The sequence below is a fragment of the Cryptomeria japonica genome, chromosome 3 (assembly GCF_030272615.1).
Source record: "Cryptomeria japonica chromosome 3, Sugi_1.0, whole genome shotgun sequence".
NCBI classification, from domain to species: domain Eukaryota; kingdom Viridiplantae; phylum Streptophyta; class Pinopsida; order Cupressales; family Cupressaceae; genus Cryptomeria; species Cryptomeria japonica.
In genome coordinates, this window is record NC_081407.1 from 650,750,641 (window position 1) to 650,770,996 (window position 20,356).

Below are 20,356 nucleotides of genomic sequence, written 5' to 3' on the forward strand. Positions count from 1 at the left end.
TGAGTATGATCTCATTGAACAACTTAAAGCTACTCCTGCCAAGATTTCTATTTGGGATTTAGTTCAGACTTCACCTGCTTATCATAGGATGTTACAAGATGCTTTGAAAAACTTAGATGTCCCACCTGTAGTGACACCTAATAACATGACTACTTTGATTGATCCTATGAATAAACCTAAAGTTCAAATTGTATTCACACAAGATGAGTTACTTCTCGTGAAATTCAACATCAATATGATCCTCTTATGATTGTGGTTATTATCCATGATAGTGCTATAAGACGATAGTGCTATAAGACGATCCCTTGTGGACAATGGATCTGGCCTTAATGTTTGTGGTGTGGACTTAATGGATAAGATTAAAGTGGATCGTTCTCTCATCGAGCCTATTTCCATGACGATTGAAGGATTTGATAATGTTGCTAAACAATGTCTAGGTGTCATAACCTTGCCTGTTAAGGTAGGTCTTGCTGTGTTACCTACACCTATTCATGTTATACCTAGTAATTTGACATATAACCTTCTATTAGGGAGACCTTGCATTCATAGCATGCAAGCTATCCCCTCGACTTTGCATAGGCAAGTCAAGTTCATTTATAACAATACGACATACACCTTATTAGCTGATACCAAACTTCAAGGACCATTAAAACTTGGATCTTCTTGTTCAACTACTTCCCATTCTTCTCCTAATCCTGCTACTTCTTCAAATACATCTACTTCCTTTTATGATTTTGTTCCTTCTAGTACTCCTAATCCTTCTACTCAATCAAAATCTCCTCCCAAAGATATATTTTCTCCCGAAGGAGTGCTCTTAGATGATGATTGAGGATCTTTAGACTTTACCCCTACTTTAATAAGAGAGTATAGAGTATCTTGGAAAGGGTCTAAGACTACGAAGGAGAAATCTAAAGAGAAACCTAAAGACTTTACCCTACAGTTAAAGCACAAATTAACACTGGACATCAATAACACACATAACACCAAGATTTTTGACATGGAAAACCTGATTAAGGGTAAAAACATGGTAGGAACCTACCCACAATGAGATAATACCTTATTAGGAGTAAGTGAAATATTACAATGGGGAATGCACACATGCATTTAGGCACACTGACTAGAGCTCATTGCTCAAATCACAAAACAAGAAGGGCTACAACCCTTCAGAAGGCTCGCTGACTTACAAAAACATTCATATTACATCCGAAGAATCATGAGGTGATGAAATAACATCTACTCATGCTTGGTTATAGTTCCGATTAAGCACAATCTAATCTACTCTACCACACACTCTTCTTCACACTTCTGAAAGATCAAAACAATTGGGCACACACATATTCAATCACACACTCGCAGATACCACATAGATACATCTCACAAATGAATATTACATATATTTATACAAACCCTCAACCTATATTTCAAGGTCTGCTCAACCCTTAACAAAAATTTCAAAATAATAACCGCACACACTACAACAATATATGTGAACCAAAACAATGTCAGATAAGACATAGTATGGACCCAAATCAACTCCTTGAACACACAACACCAACAAGAATTATGCCTCGATCATCTGCAACACGGTACAATCATCATGAATATCACATGACATGAAGAACACCACTAGATCAAGAAAATGATCAATAATGCACACAACAATCAATGCGAACCATCAACACGAATAGAGCACGATCTAGAAATATCCACAAACAATGTGAATCACACCAAAAATAAGTGGATCATTACAACTTACTAGAATCTCCATCATCATTATACCGTACCTCAAGAACACTAACTCAACTGACTTATAAACTGAAAGATTCACTTGCGAACTTCCAAATCATGAACCACGGGACAAAGGGCCCAAAAACATGTGGCCTTGGACATCTTATTGTAGGCATAAATGGTCTTAAGTGTAGGGTGTAGTTACCAACATGGTGGCCCTCTTTTCTGTCGAGGGTTGTTTACGTGGCAGTCTATTGTTAAGACTTGTGTTTGTAAATACAATGGCAGGCCTCAGATGACCATAAAACTTATCCTTTTATTTTGTTCATGTGGGCAAGCATAAGTTCTTCATGGGGCCCACTGTTGTGCACAACAATATCTAGACCTGTTATGAATAGCTGATGAACTATATGGTCGTACTTGTTTGATTCCTTTGTTCAATACTTAATGTTTTCAATTAATATATATTTTAATCAAATGTTAACCAGAATATGACCAAATTTTGACTGATTCATTTGTGGTTTTAAAAAAGTGATTATTTGTACAAATCTGGACACGTATTGGATGGTCAAGCACGCCTCAATAGATCCCTAACTACCCATGTACTATAGCACGTAAAGGACCCCACACACGTATTGGGGTCTCTCCCTAGTATTCCTTAAAAAGGCTTTTGAAACTTCGAAGAAAAAATTATTGGCTAAAGTTAAGCCCTCTCCACTACTCTTATCCTACATCTTTCTGCTTGTACAGATATGAGAGCTTTGTAACAAGGCATAGACATCCATCAAAGCATATAAAGGTAGGGGACTTTTATCAGATATTGTAGTTGGACATGTATGGAAAATGTAGAATCACGAACAAGGTAAGTGAACTGTTTGACAGTTTTCCTCAAAGAAATGTGTGCTTCTAGCTTACTATGATTGTAGGATGCGCACAAACATGGATTAATTGAGAAAGCTGAAATCTTTAAAAGCTCTAAGCAAATGCAAATGATGCGCATAAACTCAAATTATTTACCAGTGTCCTCCAGGCTTGTGCCAAAATGAGAATTTAAGAAATAGGCTGTGGGCAGGCATCAGAGCATACAGAAGGGAGATTTTAATCAGATGTTATGATTGGAAATGCTTTTGTAGACGTGTAAGGGAAATGTGGAAATATAAGCAAAGCACTTAAATTTTTTTGACAAAACGCCTCAAAGAGATGTCATCTCATGGAATGCAATAATTGCTAGATTTTTAGAAAAATGAATTTCATCAAAAGGCTTTAGAAGCATACACATAAATGGGATTGGCGACTATCCAACCAGACTAGGCAAATCATGGATTTACTAGAACTTTAAGAAAAAATGTTATTGGAAGGTGCAATGACTTCTTTTTCTTCTATTTCTTCTCTACATCTCATGTTCTCCACTTTCCTCTCTTTCTCACCCATTCCTACCTTCACCCATCTTCTTGACTCTACATCCTGGTGCGTTCTCTTACAATCTCCCTGTGTAGCTCATCTACCTTTCCTCATAGTTTTTTCCTTTTCCTCACCTCCTTCCATACACCTCCCAGCATCCTCCTCTTCCAAACTCTTACACTCTTTTCCCATTTTCCTAGACAGAGTGCAAATGCCCTCCTTTCCATGCTTTTTATTTCATATCCTCTTTTCCTTCCGTAACCTGCAACTTATAAAGTGTATAAAGGGGTACGCCCCCTATCCCTCACCCTTTAATGACATCGTGTTGTTCTTTACCAACCGTGTTCACTTAAATATTTCAGTGCCATTCACAAGATGGGAACCTATACCGCCCCATACCCACACCATCCCCTCTTTAAATGTGACTGCAAGTCGTCCTGCCCACAAACACTCTCTTGTCACAATTTTAAAAGTTCTTTTATATCACATTATTTAATTTTATTATTTATTTTTATTTTTTTGTTTTTATGTACGCATTCTAGTATAGATGCGGCTAATGTGGGATGTGGCAAAAAGTTAGTACAAACACAATGAAAATTTTAGTTAAAATACATAGTACATATTCTTGACATTGAAAAATCAATAGATCATAGAAACCACCAAAAAGGTATACATAATTTTGTTGTAAGAAAATGATATCCAGAAAAAAGCTAGTAGAATAGCTAGATTATGGCATGTCATAAACTAACAATTGCACCTTGGTGTGCAATGGGTACGCCGAAGAGGTGCGAAAGGTCAATTTGGGAAACTTTTAATATTTATTTTCCATAAATCTGTGTTGTATATGAGGTCAATTCGTTGGCCATTTAGCAAATGATGTTTGTGCAACAAAGGTATAGTTATAGCTTCAAATCAACTATACATCTAGTTACAAGGATCTAAACATATTAAAATATTAAAGTTTTTGAGTGAGGAAGATAATTAGGTTCAATTAACAACAAGCTCGTGCTATTTTTGCAATAGAGAGAGAGAGAGAGGGAGAGGAAGGGAGAGATAGGGATAGAAAGAGGGAGGAATAGAGGGGGAAAGAGTGAAAGATAGGGGTAAGGAGATAAAGAGGGTGAGTGCGAGCGTCTCTCTCTCTCTCTCTCTCTCTCTCTCTCTCTCTCTCTCTCTCTCTCTCTCTCTCTCATGCTAGGAAGTGAAATAGAGAGAGGGGCAAAGAAAGGGAGATATAGGGGTAGAGGGAAATGGAGAGGTAGCAAAATAGAGATAAGTGGAGAGATGGAAGAAGTAATATGGTGAGATAGAGATAGAAAGGCAAAATGATATCTAGGTATTTAAAGGTGTATGAAGGGGGAGAGAGTGGGACATGTCAATAGATAGAGGGAGAGAGAGGAAGATAGAGGTAGAGATAAAGATACAGGGAGAGAAATAGATAAATAAATAGAGAGAGGTAAAGGAGATATAAGGTAGAGTGTGGTAGGGAGATAGAGAGGAAATGATAGAGAGATATAGAGGAAGAGGTTGAGGAATGCGAGAAGGAGAGATAGAAATGTAGAGATAAGATGTAATACATAGAGGTAGAAAGAGGGAGATATATTGGGGTAGAGATATATGAAGAGATAATACTCATAGAGATATAGAGGGAGATGGAAGAAGAAATATGGAAAAATATCTAGAAGAAAATAGACACATAGATATAGAGGTCTAGGAAGATGGAGATAGAGGAATGGATAAAGAGATGGAAGAAGAAATATGGAGAAATATTTAGAAGAAAATGGACATAGATATAGAGGTCTAGGAAGAGAGAGAGAAAAGAATGGGTAGAGAGAGGGATACACCTCAAAAGGTAAAGGATGAGAAAGTAAGGTGGAGGTGAAGATAGAGAAAGAGAGAAAGAGGGTGAGATAAAGATAGAGAGAGATAAGGAGATAGAGAGAAAGAGATAGAGATACATAGAGGGAGAGGGAGAGATAGAGAAAGATATAGATGGTTAGATAGATAGATAGATACATATGTAAGGAGATTTAGATAGAGGGAGAGAGGGGAACAAAGATATGTAGAGATAGACAAATAGAGAGAAGTAGAGATAGAAAATTAGAGACGGGGAGAGAATTAGGGGGAGATAGAGATGGAGATATAACAAGATAGTGATAGAGGGAGAGATGGAAGGAGAAATATGGAGACATAGAGATAAAGTGGTAAAGGGATAGAAATAGAGTGGCAACAAGATCATGCTCATAGGGTGGAAAAGGGATAGAAATATAGAGGGACACATGTTTAGAGATAGAGGGGGAGAGAGGAAGACACATGTAGAGATGAAGATATAGTGAGAGAGGAAAAAGAGAAAGAGATAGAGAGATATAGAGATGAAGAGGGAGAGATAATTATAAAAATAATAGATATAGAGGGATATGGAGAGAGATATAGATGGTTAAAGTGATAGAGAGACATATATAAGGATATATAAAGAGATGGGGAGAGGGAGGCATGGATAGAGACAAAAAAAAGATTAGAGAGAGAGAGAGAGAGAGAGAGAGAGAGAGAGAGATCTATATAAATAAATAGAGAGGGAGGGAGGGAGAGAAATAGAGCAACGAGAGAATATTAAGGAGGTATACAAAGGTGTCATAGGGAGAGGGAGATAAATATAACTTGGGAAAGAGAGATGGATGAGAGAGATGGAAGGAGAGATGAAAAGGGAGAGGAAGAATCAAATATTAAATATAGAATAATTAATAAAATTATAATATTAATTATATATAAATTAAATATATAATTTTATAATAATTATAATTATAATAAATTATCTATAAAAAAAAATTCATTGCATAAAATATAACATATATAGTGGAATCATTAAAGACACATCAAAGAAAATAGTTCATCTCGATGGTTTAAAGATTCGTTATGTAGTTAAATCACATCAATTTGATATCATCATACTTAAAATAGTGTTGAGTTATATTACTTTTAAACATGTTTTTTTAATGGTAGGACAAAAAATATTTATGTTGGATTAATCATGTTACAAAATGAGTATATGTTTAGAATGTTATTTCTAATTACAATTGACATATTTTAAATCTAATGATATCAAATTTCTATAATCCATAATTATAATCATTAATATTTTTGAATTAGACTATTTGTTAGTTTTTGAATCAACATTTTGGATCACACTCCATTATTCATCATCAAGATACTTGAGAGCTAAGAGACATAAAATGACTAGTTGCAGACCAACCCAAACTAAAAAGAATAGAGAAGAGGGGAGGTGTCATGAGGTTCAAAACAAAGGAATGCCAAAATATAGATAAAAAGGAAAAGGGGAGAAGGGTCAATTACTACCTATGAAGACCAAATAAAACTATCTAAAAAATCTAAAACAAAATATAAGATCCTAATAATAAATAAGATGCTAAGAATACAAAAAACTATTAATAAATTAATATAATAAATACTTATAAAAAAATCAATTTTAAATTTTATACTATAAATAATATAATTAATAAATAAAATTATATCAATATATTATATACTAATAATATCTAGAAATATATATTTTTTAATAAGGCAATTAATAAATAAGATTAGAATAAATAAATATACATAAAACAAATATAAAAAACAAAAAATAATCATAATACATACAATGTTTGGAAATATATTCTTTTCCTTTTAATAATACTGATGCTCTGCAAAAAGGATTAGAAAATCTGTTTGATGGCAACACACACAAGAGCACAAGAAACAAACATTAGTGTTAGCAACAAAAGATTATCCTAAACAGGCATATCAAGAGAGATATTGAGCATGAAAGAGAATATTTAATTAAATAAATATGATTTATTTATTTAATTAATGGTCTTAATTTGGTTAAGTGAATTAAATCAAATAAATTGAATAATTTATTTAATTAATAGGAGAAGAGGGTTAAGATGAATTAATTAAATATTAATTTAATTAATTATTAATTGATGGTTAAATAATCAAATAAATATTAAATATTCATTTAATTAAGTGGACAGATTTATGTGACTACAAATACAATTAATAAATAAAATTAGAATAAATAAATATACATAGAACAAATATAAAAAACCCAAAATAATAATGCATACAATATATATTTAGTTATAATGTCCCCGAATTCATTTTTTACAAATACATAATGCTAATTTATCTTTTCTTACATTCTTTTTTGGTTGTACCGTTAATTATTTTAATTAAATATTTCAAAGCTTTTAAAGTTCTATTAAATGTTTTTATCTATGGAGAGAATTTTAATCACGGGTGGAGGGTTTTCCCTGGCATGATTTTTTTGCACCGTTTCTACAGGTTTGCCAGTCATTTCAGCAATGGCGGTTTCACAAAATACGACGTATAAAAGCAAGAAAATCCAGCGGTTAGAATTCTTTCAATTCTCTTGCATCATTTTAACAGATTGCAGACCGTTGATGCTCGAAATCATGTCGTTAGTTTCAAATAAAGGAATCACCTTCAGCGTAATAACTTCAAAGGAGTTAGCTAAGGAATCGCAAGAATAGATGACACAAGAACAAGTAATGAGGAAGGAGTAGGAAAAGAAAAGTGAACAAGAAATACTATAAGATATGAAATAGAAAATAAAAATGGTTGAACGCTCTTCATCTTTCAGGTTAGTAGATCTCTTAGTAGATCTCTTGAATAGGGGAAGGATTCAGTAGTTGAGCGCGTTCCAATTCTTGTGATAGAAGTTGTTGATTTAATACCTCATACTTGCTGGTTTAATGTCCAACTTTTGTACAACATTGCACCAATAGTTGTATGATAAGTACCAATAATTGAATGAAATATATCATTTGTTGTGAAAAGTAACCAATCATGTGATGCCACATCAGCTGCACAAGTATTGGGGCCTTTTTGCACACCTATTGGTCTCACTTTTTTTGGGGCTATTTTGGACACCTTGGCAAAAAGCATGCTGATGTGGCATCATATTTGATGATGTGGCCCTGAAATCTTAGTTATAAGCAGGGAACTTGCCAAGTAAGCTACTGTAAAAAAATTGGAGTGATTTGAAATTTCCACGTAAGATTTTGAGAGCGCGAAGTTAGGGTGCACAACTACTAGGTCCTTTCTCCTATATGCATTTGTAATTCTACTACCAAAATTCTTCTTAGAATTCACTTTTTGTGCATAAGTGGATGTCTCCCCTCTTCAAATATTTAAGATAGATGTGTTACACAATGTTGAAAAGGAGGATAGACTAAAGCAACATGTAGAAATTATAGAATCCCTTGAACAATCCATCACTAACATACAGATAATGTTACTATAAATAGTTAAGGGTGCTACATTTCCATTGGATCAATAGTTGACAAAGTGATAAGTGAGATTATGGGAGAATTCCAAAATCAAGAAATAAAAAAGAATAGGATTAAAATTTAGATTCATAGATGAATGGACAATTCTAAAACACAATATCTTCTTGAAATATATGATATCAATGTTTCAAGACAAGATAGATTTAAAATAATATAACTTTTGAAACCAACTTTTTGGAATGCAACTTTAAGTTTTATTTATGTTTTCTCCCTCCATCTAAGGTGACAACTATCACTCATTTCAAACAATGAATCATTCTCCACTTTCACGCTTCATTCCCAACAATAAATTGGCAAAACAATTAATATCTTCCTTTCTAGTATTGTCTTGAAAAAACTGTTCCTTTAAACTTCTACAAATTGCTCATCATCCTAGCAACGCAAAGTCTATTGAGACAATAGAAACATCAATGTTGTATCATAATAGGATTCATTTTAAGATTTATAGTAAAATAAAAGAAAAATATTGAAAAATGAGACACCTTCATGAATAAAATGTGTGTAAAAGGAATTTGCCCGAACATGTTGCTTTTCATGTTCCTTGTTCTTTTAGTAAGCACAACAATAATAATCTACAATGAAAATGTTAATTATTAAATAAAATGGCCACAAAATAAATTGTTAAAAGGGAATTTAATGTGACATTTTAAATTAAATTTTGTAGATTATCATAAAATGCAAAAAAAAAAAAAAAAAAACCGTATTATTTAACATGTTTAAGAAATGCCAATAGTTTAGAGAGTGTGACCCTAAATGTTGACACAAAAGTGCATACACAATTGAATCCATAAATCAGCTACAATCAATGTTTAAGAAATGCAACTCTTATACTATTAAACAAGATCAAATTAATAGCATGAATACATAGATATTCTACAAGTATTGTTGATAACAAAAAAACTCAATCTCCTTACAACTTTAAATAAATAACCATATTCATATTCATACTACTAACTTCATGAAATATATAACATAAATATTCTTCAACAAAAAATAAATTTTTATATATTTACACAACACAATCTATAAAATATCTAATTTTCCAATAATTTATCCTTGAATTTACAAATTTATCATTGAGCCTCACAAATATCACCTACTTTTCCCAAATGTTGCACTAATTCATGAAAAGCATCCACAACTCTATTTTCCTCACCCATTGCTAGTATTCCCGTCTCTACCAAATCATCTTCTAACCGATCGTATTTGTTTTCCCATAGAGAGAAAGCATTTTCCCTTCCCACGAGGGAAGATGGAGTGAAAACACCTATACATACCCATTTTCCTTCTTTCAAATACGTAGCACAATCACCTTTTTGCTCAACACTGAACAACTCTAGAGTGATATCATCTAATGGGGAATTTATAACAACGCATATCATCGCTGCCGCGTTGGTAGAACGCTCTTGCAAAAACACATACTCCCAATACCAAGAATACGAAGAATACCAGTCCATCTTCTGCCGGTTGAACGAATCAACCAAAGTGAGACCAGGAAAGGTAAAAGACCTCACAATCGCCTCAACGCCAGGGGCTGCCATTGCACATATTGAAAATTCGGATGGCCATTTCTGCCACAAATAATAAGCTCAATTATCTGAAAACTATCATAATAAGCACGTTTATATTACATAATAAGCTCAATTATCTGAAAACTAACATTACCTCTCTACTTAATGTTTGAAGGCAAGGTTCAAATGCTGATATGTGACATGCTGCTGTGATGTTTACCCTCTTCAAATTCTCCATATCCTTCAGACTTTGTATGACTGGCGCATTCCCCCAAGTATGTACCGTCAAAGTCTCTAACGAACTGCAATTTTCTAATCCTTGTATTTTCCTAAGCTCCCCACAATTCCGAATATGCATATATACTAGCCTCACCAGACCACAATTAAGGCTTATGCTTTGCAGATTTGAACATCCGATCACTTTAACCGTCTTCACTGATGTAGGCAAGCTATCGATCTCTACTAAGTCATTATTTTCGGAAAGATATAGTAGATCCAGAGTGGGGCAACATTGAGGAGAGATTGATAGCCTAGACACACCACAATGATATAATACTAGTTTTTCAAGGCTGCGCAAAAAAGAAGAGCACCCCGGCTGGAAAATTAATTCTGTGGGCCCGGCGCAACGGTCAATATGCAGAAAACTAAGGCTAGGAAGTAGCGCAAGTGTTTCTGATGAGAAAATCAAACTACTACATTCTCTCAACTCTAGAATCCTAAGATTTGTCAAGTCGCCGAACTTGCTAGGCAGAGATTTCATCTTATCACATCCAATCAATTTGAGGCGCTCTAGTGATTGGAGACGGCAAAACTCTTCTGGTAGGCCTTCAATGGGAGCTCCTTCGGAATCAAAGGATATCTCTTTTAAATGCTGTAGAAATCCTATCGACCTTGGAAATCTCAGCAAATTTCCGGCATGAATGATGTTCAGCACTCTCAACTGCACAGGAGGCTGCAGCCGCGTTCCTTTTTAATTAGGCAATGCCGCTCAAGTACAACTAACTATAACAGATTTTTTAAGGTATGTTTGCATAAATAACAGTAAAGAGAAGGAAGATTACTTACGTCTGCAGTCTCGCTCCACGGTTCTTCTAATTTAGAAGCCTCGAGAAGCTCTAAAACTCTCAATTTCTTCAACGAAATCCATGATGGAAGAGCTCTGTGCGGAAACTTGGCCCATCGCAGCCACACAAGGGTTTCTGAAAGTGTTCCTAATTCTTCTGTAAAATAGTTGTTCTCAACATCGAGGAGTTTTAAACCCCGCCTCCGCTTAATTCCTCTACCTGATTCTCTGAAAAGCTCCACAAAGTCTTCATAAAACTCATCTGTTTGGGCTTTAATTCCTCGAATCAGCACACTTCCCTAAATGGAAAAATTTTAAAATCAGCGAGCTTAGAAAACAATTATATGCAAACGTTTACTTATAGAAATATTGGATAGCATAAAAAACAAGATATTAAACTCACCTCCCCTTGATTCTCAATGTGGGCAATTTGCTGCGGTGACCAAAGGCGGTATGGTGACCGTGTCTTTGAAATGTCCTTTCCCAAATCTCTCAGCAGATCATGCATTCTCAAGCAGTTTTGCTCATCTACCTCAATCAAACACCTATCTGTGAGTGTTCCCAAACTACCTGCCCCACTCCAGCCGGACTCCTCCCATACTGTGATGGCCGAATATTCTGTTGTTCCTACAAAGAAGCAAGATATATCTAAAAATATCTCCTTTTCTTCATCATCTAGTGCATCAAAGCTCATCATAAGTATGTTTTTAATGTCTTTGTGCAATGATCCGGAGAACTTCTCTAATTGACCATTCCAATATTCCTTGGACTTTCCATGCACAAGTGCTCCTAAAACCTTAATGGATAATGGCAATCCCTTGCAGACACTTAAAAACTTTTTAACAAGATATTCAAATTCATCTATTGGAGAGGGTTGTTGGAAAGCATGCCAGCAAAATAGTTCCATAGCATGTTCAGGATTTAAATCTTTCATCTTATAAATGGAATTAGAAGGGATTCCCCATGATATAAGCCTACCAGGATCTCGACTTGTAATCACAATTATACTACCTTGTGTAAGACTGTTTTTAATTGGCAAGAGAGAATCCAATTGATCTTGATGATCTATATTGTCCAAGATAATAAATACCTGAACAAATTTCAAATACTCTGCTAAGATTGCTTTTCCTTCTTCTACATTATCAAATGATATGTCTTTTGAGCCACCAAGATCTTGAAACATTTTTTTTTGCTTCACATACAAATTTTTAGTTGGTGCATCTTGTACATCATAAACAAAACTAGATCTATAAAAGGACCGTATCATCTTGTTGTAGTACTCTTTTGCCAATGTAGTTTTTCCACACCCACCCATACCTGTGATCCCCACAATTTTTACATTTTCAGAAGATTCTAATACAGTTCTTTCAAAGTCTTGTAAGGTTTTATCAAGACCCACAGGATGTTTAGCCACCACAAATGTAGTCTTTTTCGAGTGCTTCAGAACATAATTTGCAATAATCTTCAGTATTTCTCTATCACTATACAAAAGCACATTTTTGAAAAAAAACACACTCAAATTAGTTTTCTCCAAAAATAATCTTAAATTAGTATAACTTATTTAGCATATTTTTAATTGATAGACAAATATCAAGTGTTCATATAAGCTGAAAGAATGTGGTTAAAGATAAAAATAATATCATGTTTTACATACAAGCAATGTTTAATGCCCCATATCTTGAGGTAAGGAGAGGCTTTACAAAACTGAAATAGTTCTAAAAATATCTTCTAAGTTTTAATTGTAAGAATAACATTATGAATAAATTTTTCCTCATAGATCAGGTCTGAGGTTCATGGGATTGACCTAGGCCAATCATAAGCTGCATGTATTAACTCCTTACCTTCAAACATGCAAATCAAATTTTGAATACCTCACCTACTTTCATCAATAATTTTAAGCTAATGTAGCACACATTTGAGTGACACATTTTTAGTCATAATTTTTAAAGACACTCATTTCATATTTAATTTCAAGAAATAAGAAACAAATGAAAAAACATTAGACATAAATTTGATTTGGAAGATTGAAAATAAACCTTAATTTGCCTCGCCATCCTAAGCCCTTGATTTTGCTTAATATAATTGAATAGGCCTACCAAGGGATTTAATCTCAAAGAACTTGGTCCAAGTGAGCCAAAAAAATCTCTAAAGATGTTTCTAAACACCATCTTGGCTGTTCAAGATCATTGAAGATTGAACTACATAGTTTTTAAGAGTCAACATTCTATTAGATTAATCTCATATAGTAGAGAACATATCCACCTGGCAAGTTATTTTTAAGTGGAATAATCATGTTATATACAAGATCAACCCACTATCTTTTTCTATCATGGTTTTGATTTTGAAGACAATAACCATACCAATAAAAATGAAATTTTAAAAGGCGCTAAATTAATTATACATGACATCAACATCATTATTTCAACATTAATTCTGGAGCTAAGCCACTCAATCTTAATATTTATTTTGCACTTATTTCAATATCATTATGAACCTCAACTCTTTGATCTAGGTTAATTTATTGTTTATCTATATTTATTAATTAATATAGATCAAATATTTGATAAGATTTAATTTACACTCATTATGGTTTCCTTTTACCTCCCCCTTAGAGTTTTCTTTAACCTTATTTAATATGTCAAATCTTACTAGTTTCAACTACATATATTTCCACTTAGATTCAATTAGACTTTAGATTTATCCTTGTTTATTATTATTATTTTATTTATCTCCCAGGGTTTGAGCATTATTGTTACATTTTCTTCATACCCCTTCCAACTCTACAGTTTTGACATTATTAGGTTTTGCCTTATATTTTAAAATATGGCCATTTCTAATATTGTTGATTTTGTATCAAATTTGAAACATGAAATGGACCTCCTATAATGACTAGCTTGCTTCTTCTCATAATGATGTCCTAGTAAATAATTATATATGTATGATATTTCCTTGTATAAAATCTAGCTTAGACATCTTTGTTAGGAGTATGGTGATTATATTTCCTTTATGTTTCAAAGCCCTATTCTGGATATGCTTTATGCTTTTTAAACATGTATGTAATTTTTTAATATCTTTCATTTGCATGTTTATGATGTTACATATTTTGAATCTTATGCTTCTCTATACTCTGACACATGATTGAATATTTTTGAATAAGGGAAAACAAGTTTTGATGGGCCCCTGAAACCCATTACAACCAAAGGATCAAAAGATTTACATTAAACTGCAACAAAACAAAAAAGACAACACCAAAGAAAAGGACAACCGACGAACAAAATGCCAGCAAACTAGAGACAGTGAGTCAAAAACCAACAGGACCGACAAGAGCCCAAAATTATGTTAAGTTCTGAAGCATTTTAGCAGCTTCTAGCTCCAGTTGTTCCATATTATCAGCCGCCCGCTTGATTTCCTCAATTTTCTTGCTATGGCTTTTCATCTTCCTGGTGCTCGTCCACATTCTTCTCCCAGGCCCAGTCTCCTTATCCTCAGGGGTATCTTCCTTTACTTCAATGATGTCCGCCGAAGCCTTATCCCCATGGCCCTTCTCAAGCTTACTAATAAGAGTCTTCACACTAGCCGAGGAGGCCTTAAGAATCTTATGGCTTTGCTCACCTATCTTTTTTAGCGTGATCTCGACTCCATCAAGTCTTTTTTTAGGTGGTCCCTTCACTGTTCTCCAGGGAAAGAAAGCTATTTCGATTAGCATTAATGATCTCCTCTACATTACTAATAGCTTTAGTGAGCTCACTGAAACAATCAGGGAGGGAATTGAATTTACCCCGACCCTAAGGCTTCTAGAGTCTCAATTTTTCCTTCTTGCTGGGTTGCTTGGTTTTGATGCCAATAATTTCCTTATGCATCCAGAGGAGTACCTGTTTGAAGCTATCCATGTTGTTATTGATACAAAGGTCAATATCTGGGTGATGCATTTCCTAGGTCTTGTCATCTGCAGTCTCAAGATTCACTTCCAGTTCCACCTCCTTGACATCAGGGCTCTGAGCTTCTTTCATGGCCGTATCCTCCCCCATCAGGCCCTTATCCTTAGACTCAGCCATGATGGGCGACCGATTCTTGGTTCCCACATCCTTGTTTTAGGAGTCTTCCTTTTCTACTTCTGTCTCATGAGGGTTTGGACCTCATCTCTTTCAGTTTCCATGTCATAATTAGTATCATTGCCTTCCTCATACTAGTTATCCTTATCCTCCCCTCTCTGCTTCTTTTTGGCCGACTCTTTATTCTGTTTCCCATGCTTGATTTTTCTACTTTTCCTGCTTCATCCAGCAATTTGGGGGTCATCCTTTGTTTCAGCTTTTGTGTCATAGCCTTCGCCTTCCTCATCATCAGATTCATCGAGATCCTCTTCCGACTCGAAGACCTCAACGATACTCATATTGACGATAGTGTTCTTGATATGATTATACAGAATCACCATCAAACCTTTATGCTTTGCTGGGATGATATTGGGGTTAGATATTGCATCCTTGATCCCAACATTAAGGGTACAAAAAAGATAGTATGGAATAGAAATTTTCTCTTTATACCTAAAGTGATCAAGTAAGACAAAATGGTAGTTGTAAACCCTAGTATATCTACCATCGAGAGTGATAAATTCCATTATTGCAAGCAAAACCCTTCGCCAAATTAACTTAATTACCTTTGGCGAGAAGTAGGTATGGTTTCTCTTCACTAATCTAGTTTTCTCCTCCTCATCCTTTGGAAATTTTTTCACGATAGTGTCTGAAATCTTTTTGTCCTTGTATAGCTTGATGTCGTCCATTGGAAGACCCGTTTCCTCAGCAATCATAGTTTAAGTCACCTTGACCTTCATGTTTTCAATGGTTAAAGTGCCTTTATTCCAACCCTTCTTAAATATTCTCATAATTTTAGGTCATTTCTCCTGGATGCACTAAATGAAATAAGTCATCTTGGTAGCTTGAAGAATTGCCCAGACCTGCGGATGATTCTTCCATTTATCAATGGAGGTAGCCTCCATTCTCTTGCTTTTTCCACCTATAGTGTTATATTGATGTCAATCGCCTGTAATTTCCCGCAGATACCTTTCTTCGCAATAAGCTTTCTGTGAGAAACCACCAAAATTTTATGGAAGTTTCTAGTGCCTTTTCTCAAGGGGGAGAAAAACACCCATAAAGCATGCAAAGTAAACATGCTATAATTACTATACCTCCTTCTCGGCTGCATACAAAACCAACTCCTTCTGCCATGACCTCTCCTAACACCTCGAGAAATGATTTCAAATCTGGCCTTGCTTACCATGCAATCTTTCGTAAGTTAAGATATCACATGCCACACGCGGGAGCTCCCCTTCGCAATTCTAGGTTATAATCTGCTCGCTCCGTACTGCCTCATTAGCCGCCCAGTCAGCACACTTATTGGCCTCTCTGTAAAAATGGGTGATGTGGCATTTTTTAAACCCCTGAAGCAAATCCCTGGCAGAATGTATAATGTTTTTAATTGTCCACGAAGGTTGGTGTTTAGCTAGGAGACAATTAATAATGTTTTTGGAGTCACCTTCCAACCATAACATGTTGACCCCCATATTATAGGCTAATTTAATTGATTGAAGGATGCCCATAGCTTCCTCCAGATGATTGGCCTAAATTCCCCCAGATGATTGAATGTTGTGTTATATATACTAAATCAATCTTATTATCCTTAGAATAGTGATGACACAATTGACCCTTTTAACATGTTACTTATCATCCATATCATTATGATTCTACTATATGCATGGCTTATCTATCTACATATTCTATTTTTAATCCATCTTACCATGACCCTAATTTTTTACATAATTTACTACTAAATGTTTGTCTCATAAGGAGATTTTACATAGTCAAACCAAGCATACTACACTTGACATCACATTTGGATCTTACAAGTTACCTCCACCGCAAACTATTTAAGAAATTATATCTTCACATGTCACATTTATAAATGAAAAAAGTTATAATCAAAATAAATGTAGTTGATATGGAATCAAATAATGAGAAAGTCACAATATGAACACATGATGAGGTGGAGCACAAATTTAACAACACTTTTAGAGAGGTGGGTGGTGTAGGGAAGAAATTGGAGGATTTTTTGGTGTTGAGTTAAATCATTGGTTCAAGAAAGGGTGACTACTCATTCCTTGGGAAGATTAAATGTAGCAACCATCTTGTATCAAGCAACAATTTTGTTCAACGTTACGTAAGAACATCTTTTAAAACTAACAAATAGACTTTGAAATTAAAATTTTATATATTTTAATGTTTTAAAGTGGTCACATTTTCCAAAATGAATTTGTTATAGATTGTTATGATTATTTTTAGTTTTTAGTATATATTTTCTAACCTATAATATTGAGAATAAGATAAGCTTAACCTAGTAATTGAACAATAACATTTAAAAATATTTAATAGTATTATAATATTGAAAATCGTATGTCATGTCCTTTTCCTTCACATTAGATAGTCATCTTCTATTAAATGTTTTAGGTAATGACAAGTTTACAACCAGCATATTCTTGGGTTGATTTGGTTCATGGCCTTATCACCTCCAAGTCCCATTAGAATAGTTTATCTCTATAAATTTGGTCATAATTCTCATAATTATCATTTGCTATTGCAAGTCAAATTCATGAGAGCAAAAAACGATCAAAGTCATCTCTAGAGTTATGCCCCACCATATTTTAAAATTCAAAACAAGTCCAAATTGTTTTATTCTACTAATCATTTTGTACATCTTTAGCATAACTTTATGTAAATTTATGTGCAATGTTATATTTAAGGACATGCATCATTCATTTTGAAATTACTTAAAGAACAAGAACACTTATAGATCATGAATAGAATAATCAAGAAAACCAATGCGAGCATGCAAACACACTTTCAAAGCATTTACAATTAAATGATTATATGTTGTCTTTGAACCTTGATTAATACTAGTAAACCAATCTATCTATACTACAAATCAATGGATTTCCCAAAAGTAATTATAAAGATTGTCAATTCTTTCCACATATATGGACAACAACAATTCAAGCTGAACAATTTTTAGAATTTCAGTCTGAAACAAATATGCAAGCATAAAAAATAGATTAATCAGATTTTGATGGTACTAAATCTTTCCGTTTTAGAGCAAGAAATTCCATTGTACGAACAACTATGTTGTGATCTGAAATATAACATATCATAACATCTGATTAAAAGAAAGAGAGCATTCCATACTTACTCCTCATTCTTGACAGTGTGGCCTTTAGCATCTGAAACCTTTTCCAGCGCCACTTTCCAATCTTCAAGAATTTGTGAAGGATATCTAGCCTTGGCTTCGTGCTCGGAAAATGCTTTGGCGTAGCTTCCTTTTCCTTTACAAATCCAATGGATATCACTGGGATCAACATTGTAGAACACAGGAATAATTTTCTTGCCAGTCTTAAGCATAAAAGATAGTTCGGCCAAACACCAAGGAGACTCTGCATATCTGGGTGAAAATATGGCAATATGAAGGAAAGAAGTAGTCATGGCCTCTTGGATTTCAGAGGGTATTGAATCACCCAGTTCAAGCTCCGATTCATCTAAGAAAGCTTCAAGTCCCATTAGCTTAAGGGCACAGTAGATTGAGGCGGCTAGGGTTTTCTTGGTGTCAGGGCCACGATGGTTTATGAATACATCATAGCGCACCTTTTTTGTTGGAGTTGAAGACGATGGAGATGTAGACGGTGGCAAAATTTCTGCAAAGGCATTGGCCCTTGCCATGGCATGGGATTAAATTGAATAGGGATTGACTGAAACAAAGAAGAAGGGATGTGTAGAAAAAATAGAAGAGACTGGTGAGACAGCGAGCTAAGAGATATAATGAGAACTAAAAAAATTGTGGGGGAAGAAAGATTAGAAGAGAATGAGAAAACAGCGAGCTAAGAGATACAATGTTCAGACGGTAAGATAAGCTATATAAGATAAAAGACGTCATCAATCACACTGTTTTCTACGCGGTTTCTGCATATATGAAGAAATTTCATAGAAAGGTGGGAGTGGGAAGCACGCGTAAAGAGACCAAGCGGGAAACTTCCAGTGGTCTAGCTGAATTGTACGCCCGAATTGCTGGACGAAGGGACCCCTTTAAAGTTGAAAGCATCCCATCAGTTTATTATAAGTTTATTCTTGCCGTGTACAAGAAGCATTAAAAAGAAAGGAAAATTCTGAATTATGTAGAGTTACTTACGCGTAAACAGCACAGATTTTAGGGGATCAGAAAGATTCGATAGGAAATTGCTTAAGTAATTTCGGGGAAGAAAAATGGTAGACTATGAAAACTATGTGTTTAATAGTAAATGTTTGAGATTTTTATAATCATGTACAGAGTTCCTTTACGTGTAAACAGCAAAGCAGAAGGAAAAATATGTACAGATTTTTGGCGCATCTGAAAGATTCGATAGGAAATTGCTCAACATATATGCAAGTGGACTTATAATATGGGACAAGTTGCTGCAGACTATTTATTTTTATGATTACAGAAGGAAAAATATGTAAAGATTTTTGGCGCATCTGAAAGATTCGATAGGAAATTGCTCAACATATATGCAAGTGGACTTATAATATAGGACAAGTTGCTGCAGACTATTTATTTTTATGATTACAGAAGGAAAAATATGTAAAGATTTTTGGCGCATCTGAAAGATTCGATAGGAAATTGTTCAACATATATGCAAGTGGACTTATAATATAGGACAAGTTGCTGCAGACTATTTATTTTTATGATTACTTTCAATATTCTATGTTTACAATAGCCACCCACATGAATGGAGTTCAAAAGTCACACATTTTAAGGAAGAGGGTCTTAAAGTGGAGTGAGGTTCAATAGTTGGGATGGTTTTTGGGCATAATTTGTTTATTAGTGGAACACAAAAAGGGCTGTAGTTATTCTGGTTTCAAAACGGCATGCCATGTCATGATGCAGTTCCAAAATTGTATGCCCTCGCATGATGTCATGAGACCCACATTTGGAATCCACCATCGAGCTTCAGATGACGTGGAGGCATATTGCCATTTTGCGGTTGACGGAAAGCATTTGCACGAGAGTAACATTTGCTGGCCACTCTCACCATCACGGCAAGCTGGAAAGACAGATAACAGCTCTTTAACGGCAGTCAGTTACTATTTTCGAGAGAGGAGAGAATTCCTAATTTAAATTCCTTTCCCGCTCAAACAAATTTGGAAAATATTTTGCTGCTCAACCTATTTCAAAAATATTTCTCCCATTTGTGATCCAAACTGCAGCAG

The 20,356-nt window shown here is 34.6% G+C and overlaps 1 protein-coding gene across 1 annotated transcript; it reads right to left on the reverse strand.

The window, feature by feature from the left end:
- Positions 1-9,525: 9,525 nt before the first annotated feature.
- On the reverse strand, positions 9,526-19,037 carry LOC131037994 (disease resistance protein Roq1). The gene is made up of 5 exons (XM_057970261.2): positions 18,309-19,037; positions 11,479-12,556; positions 11,078-11,374; positions 10,167-10,964; positions 9,526-10,072 (listed from the first exon to the last, which is right to left on the reverse strand). The coding sequence occupies exons 1-5, from the start codon at positions 18,830-18,832 to the stop codon at positions 9,575-9,577; spliced, it is 3,195 nt and encodes a 1,064-aa protein (XP_057826244.2). The 5' UTR covers positions 18,833-19,037; the 3' UTR covers positions 9,526-9,574.
- Between the last annotated feature and the right edge of the window lie 1,319 nt (positions 19,038-20,356).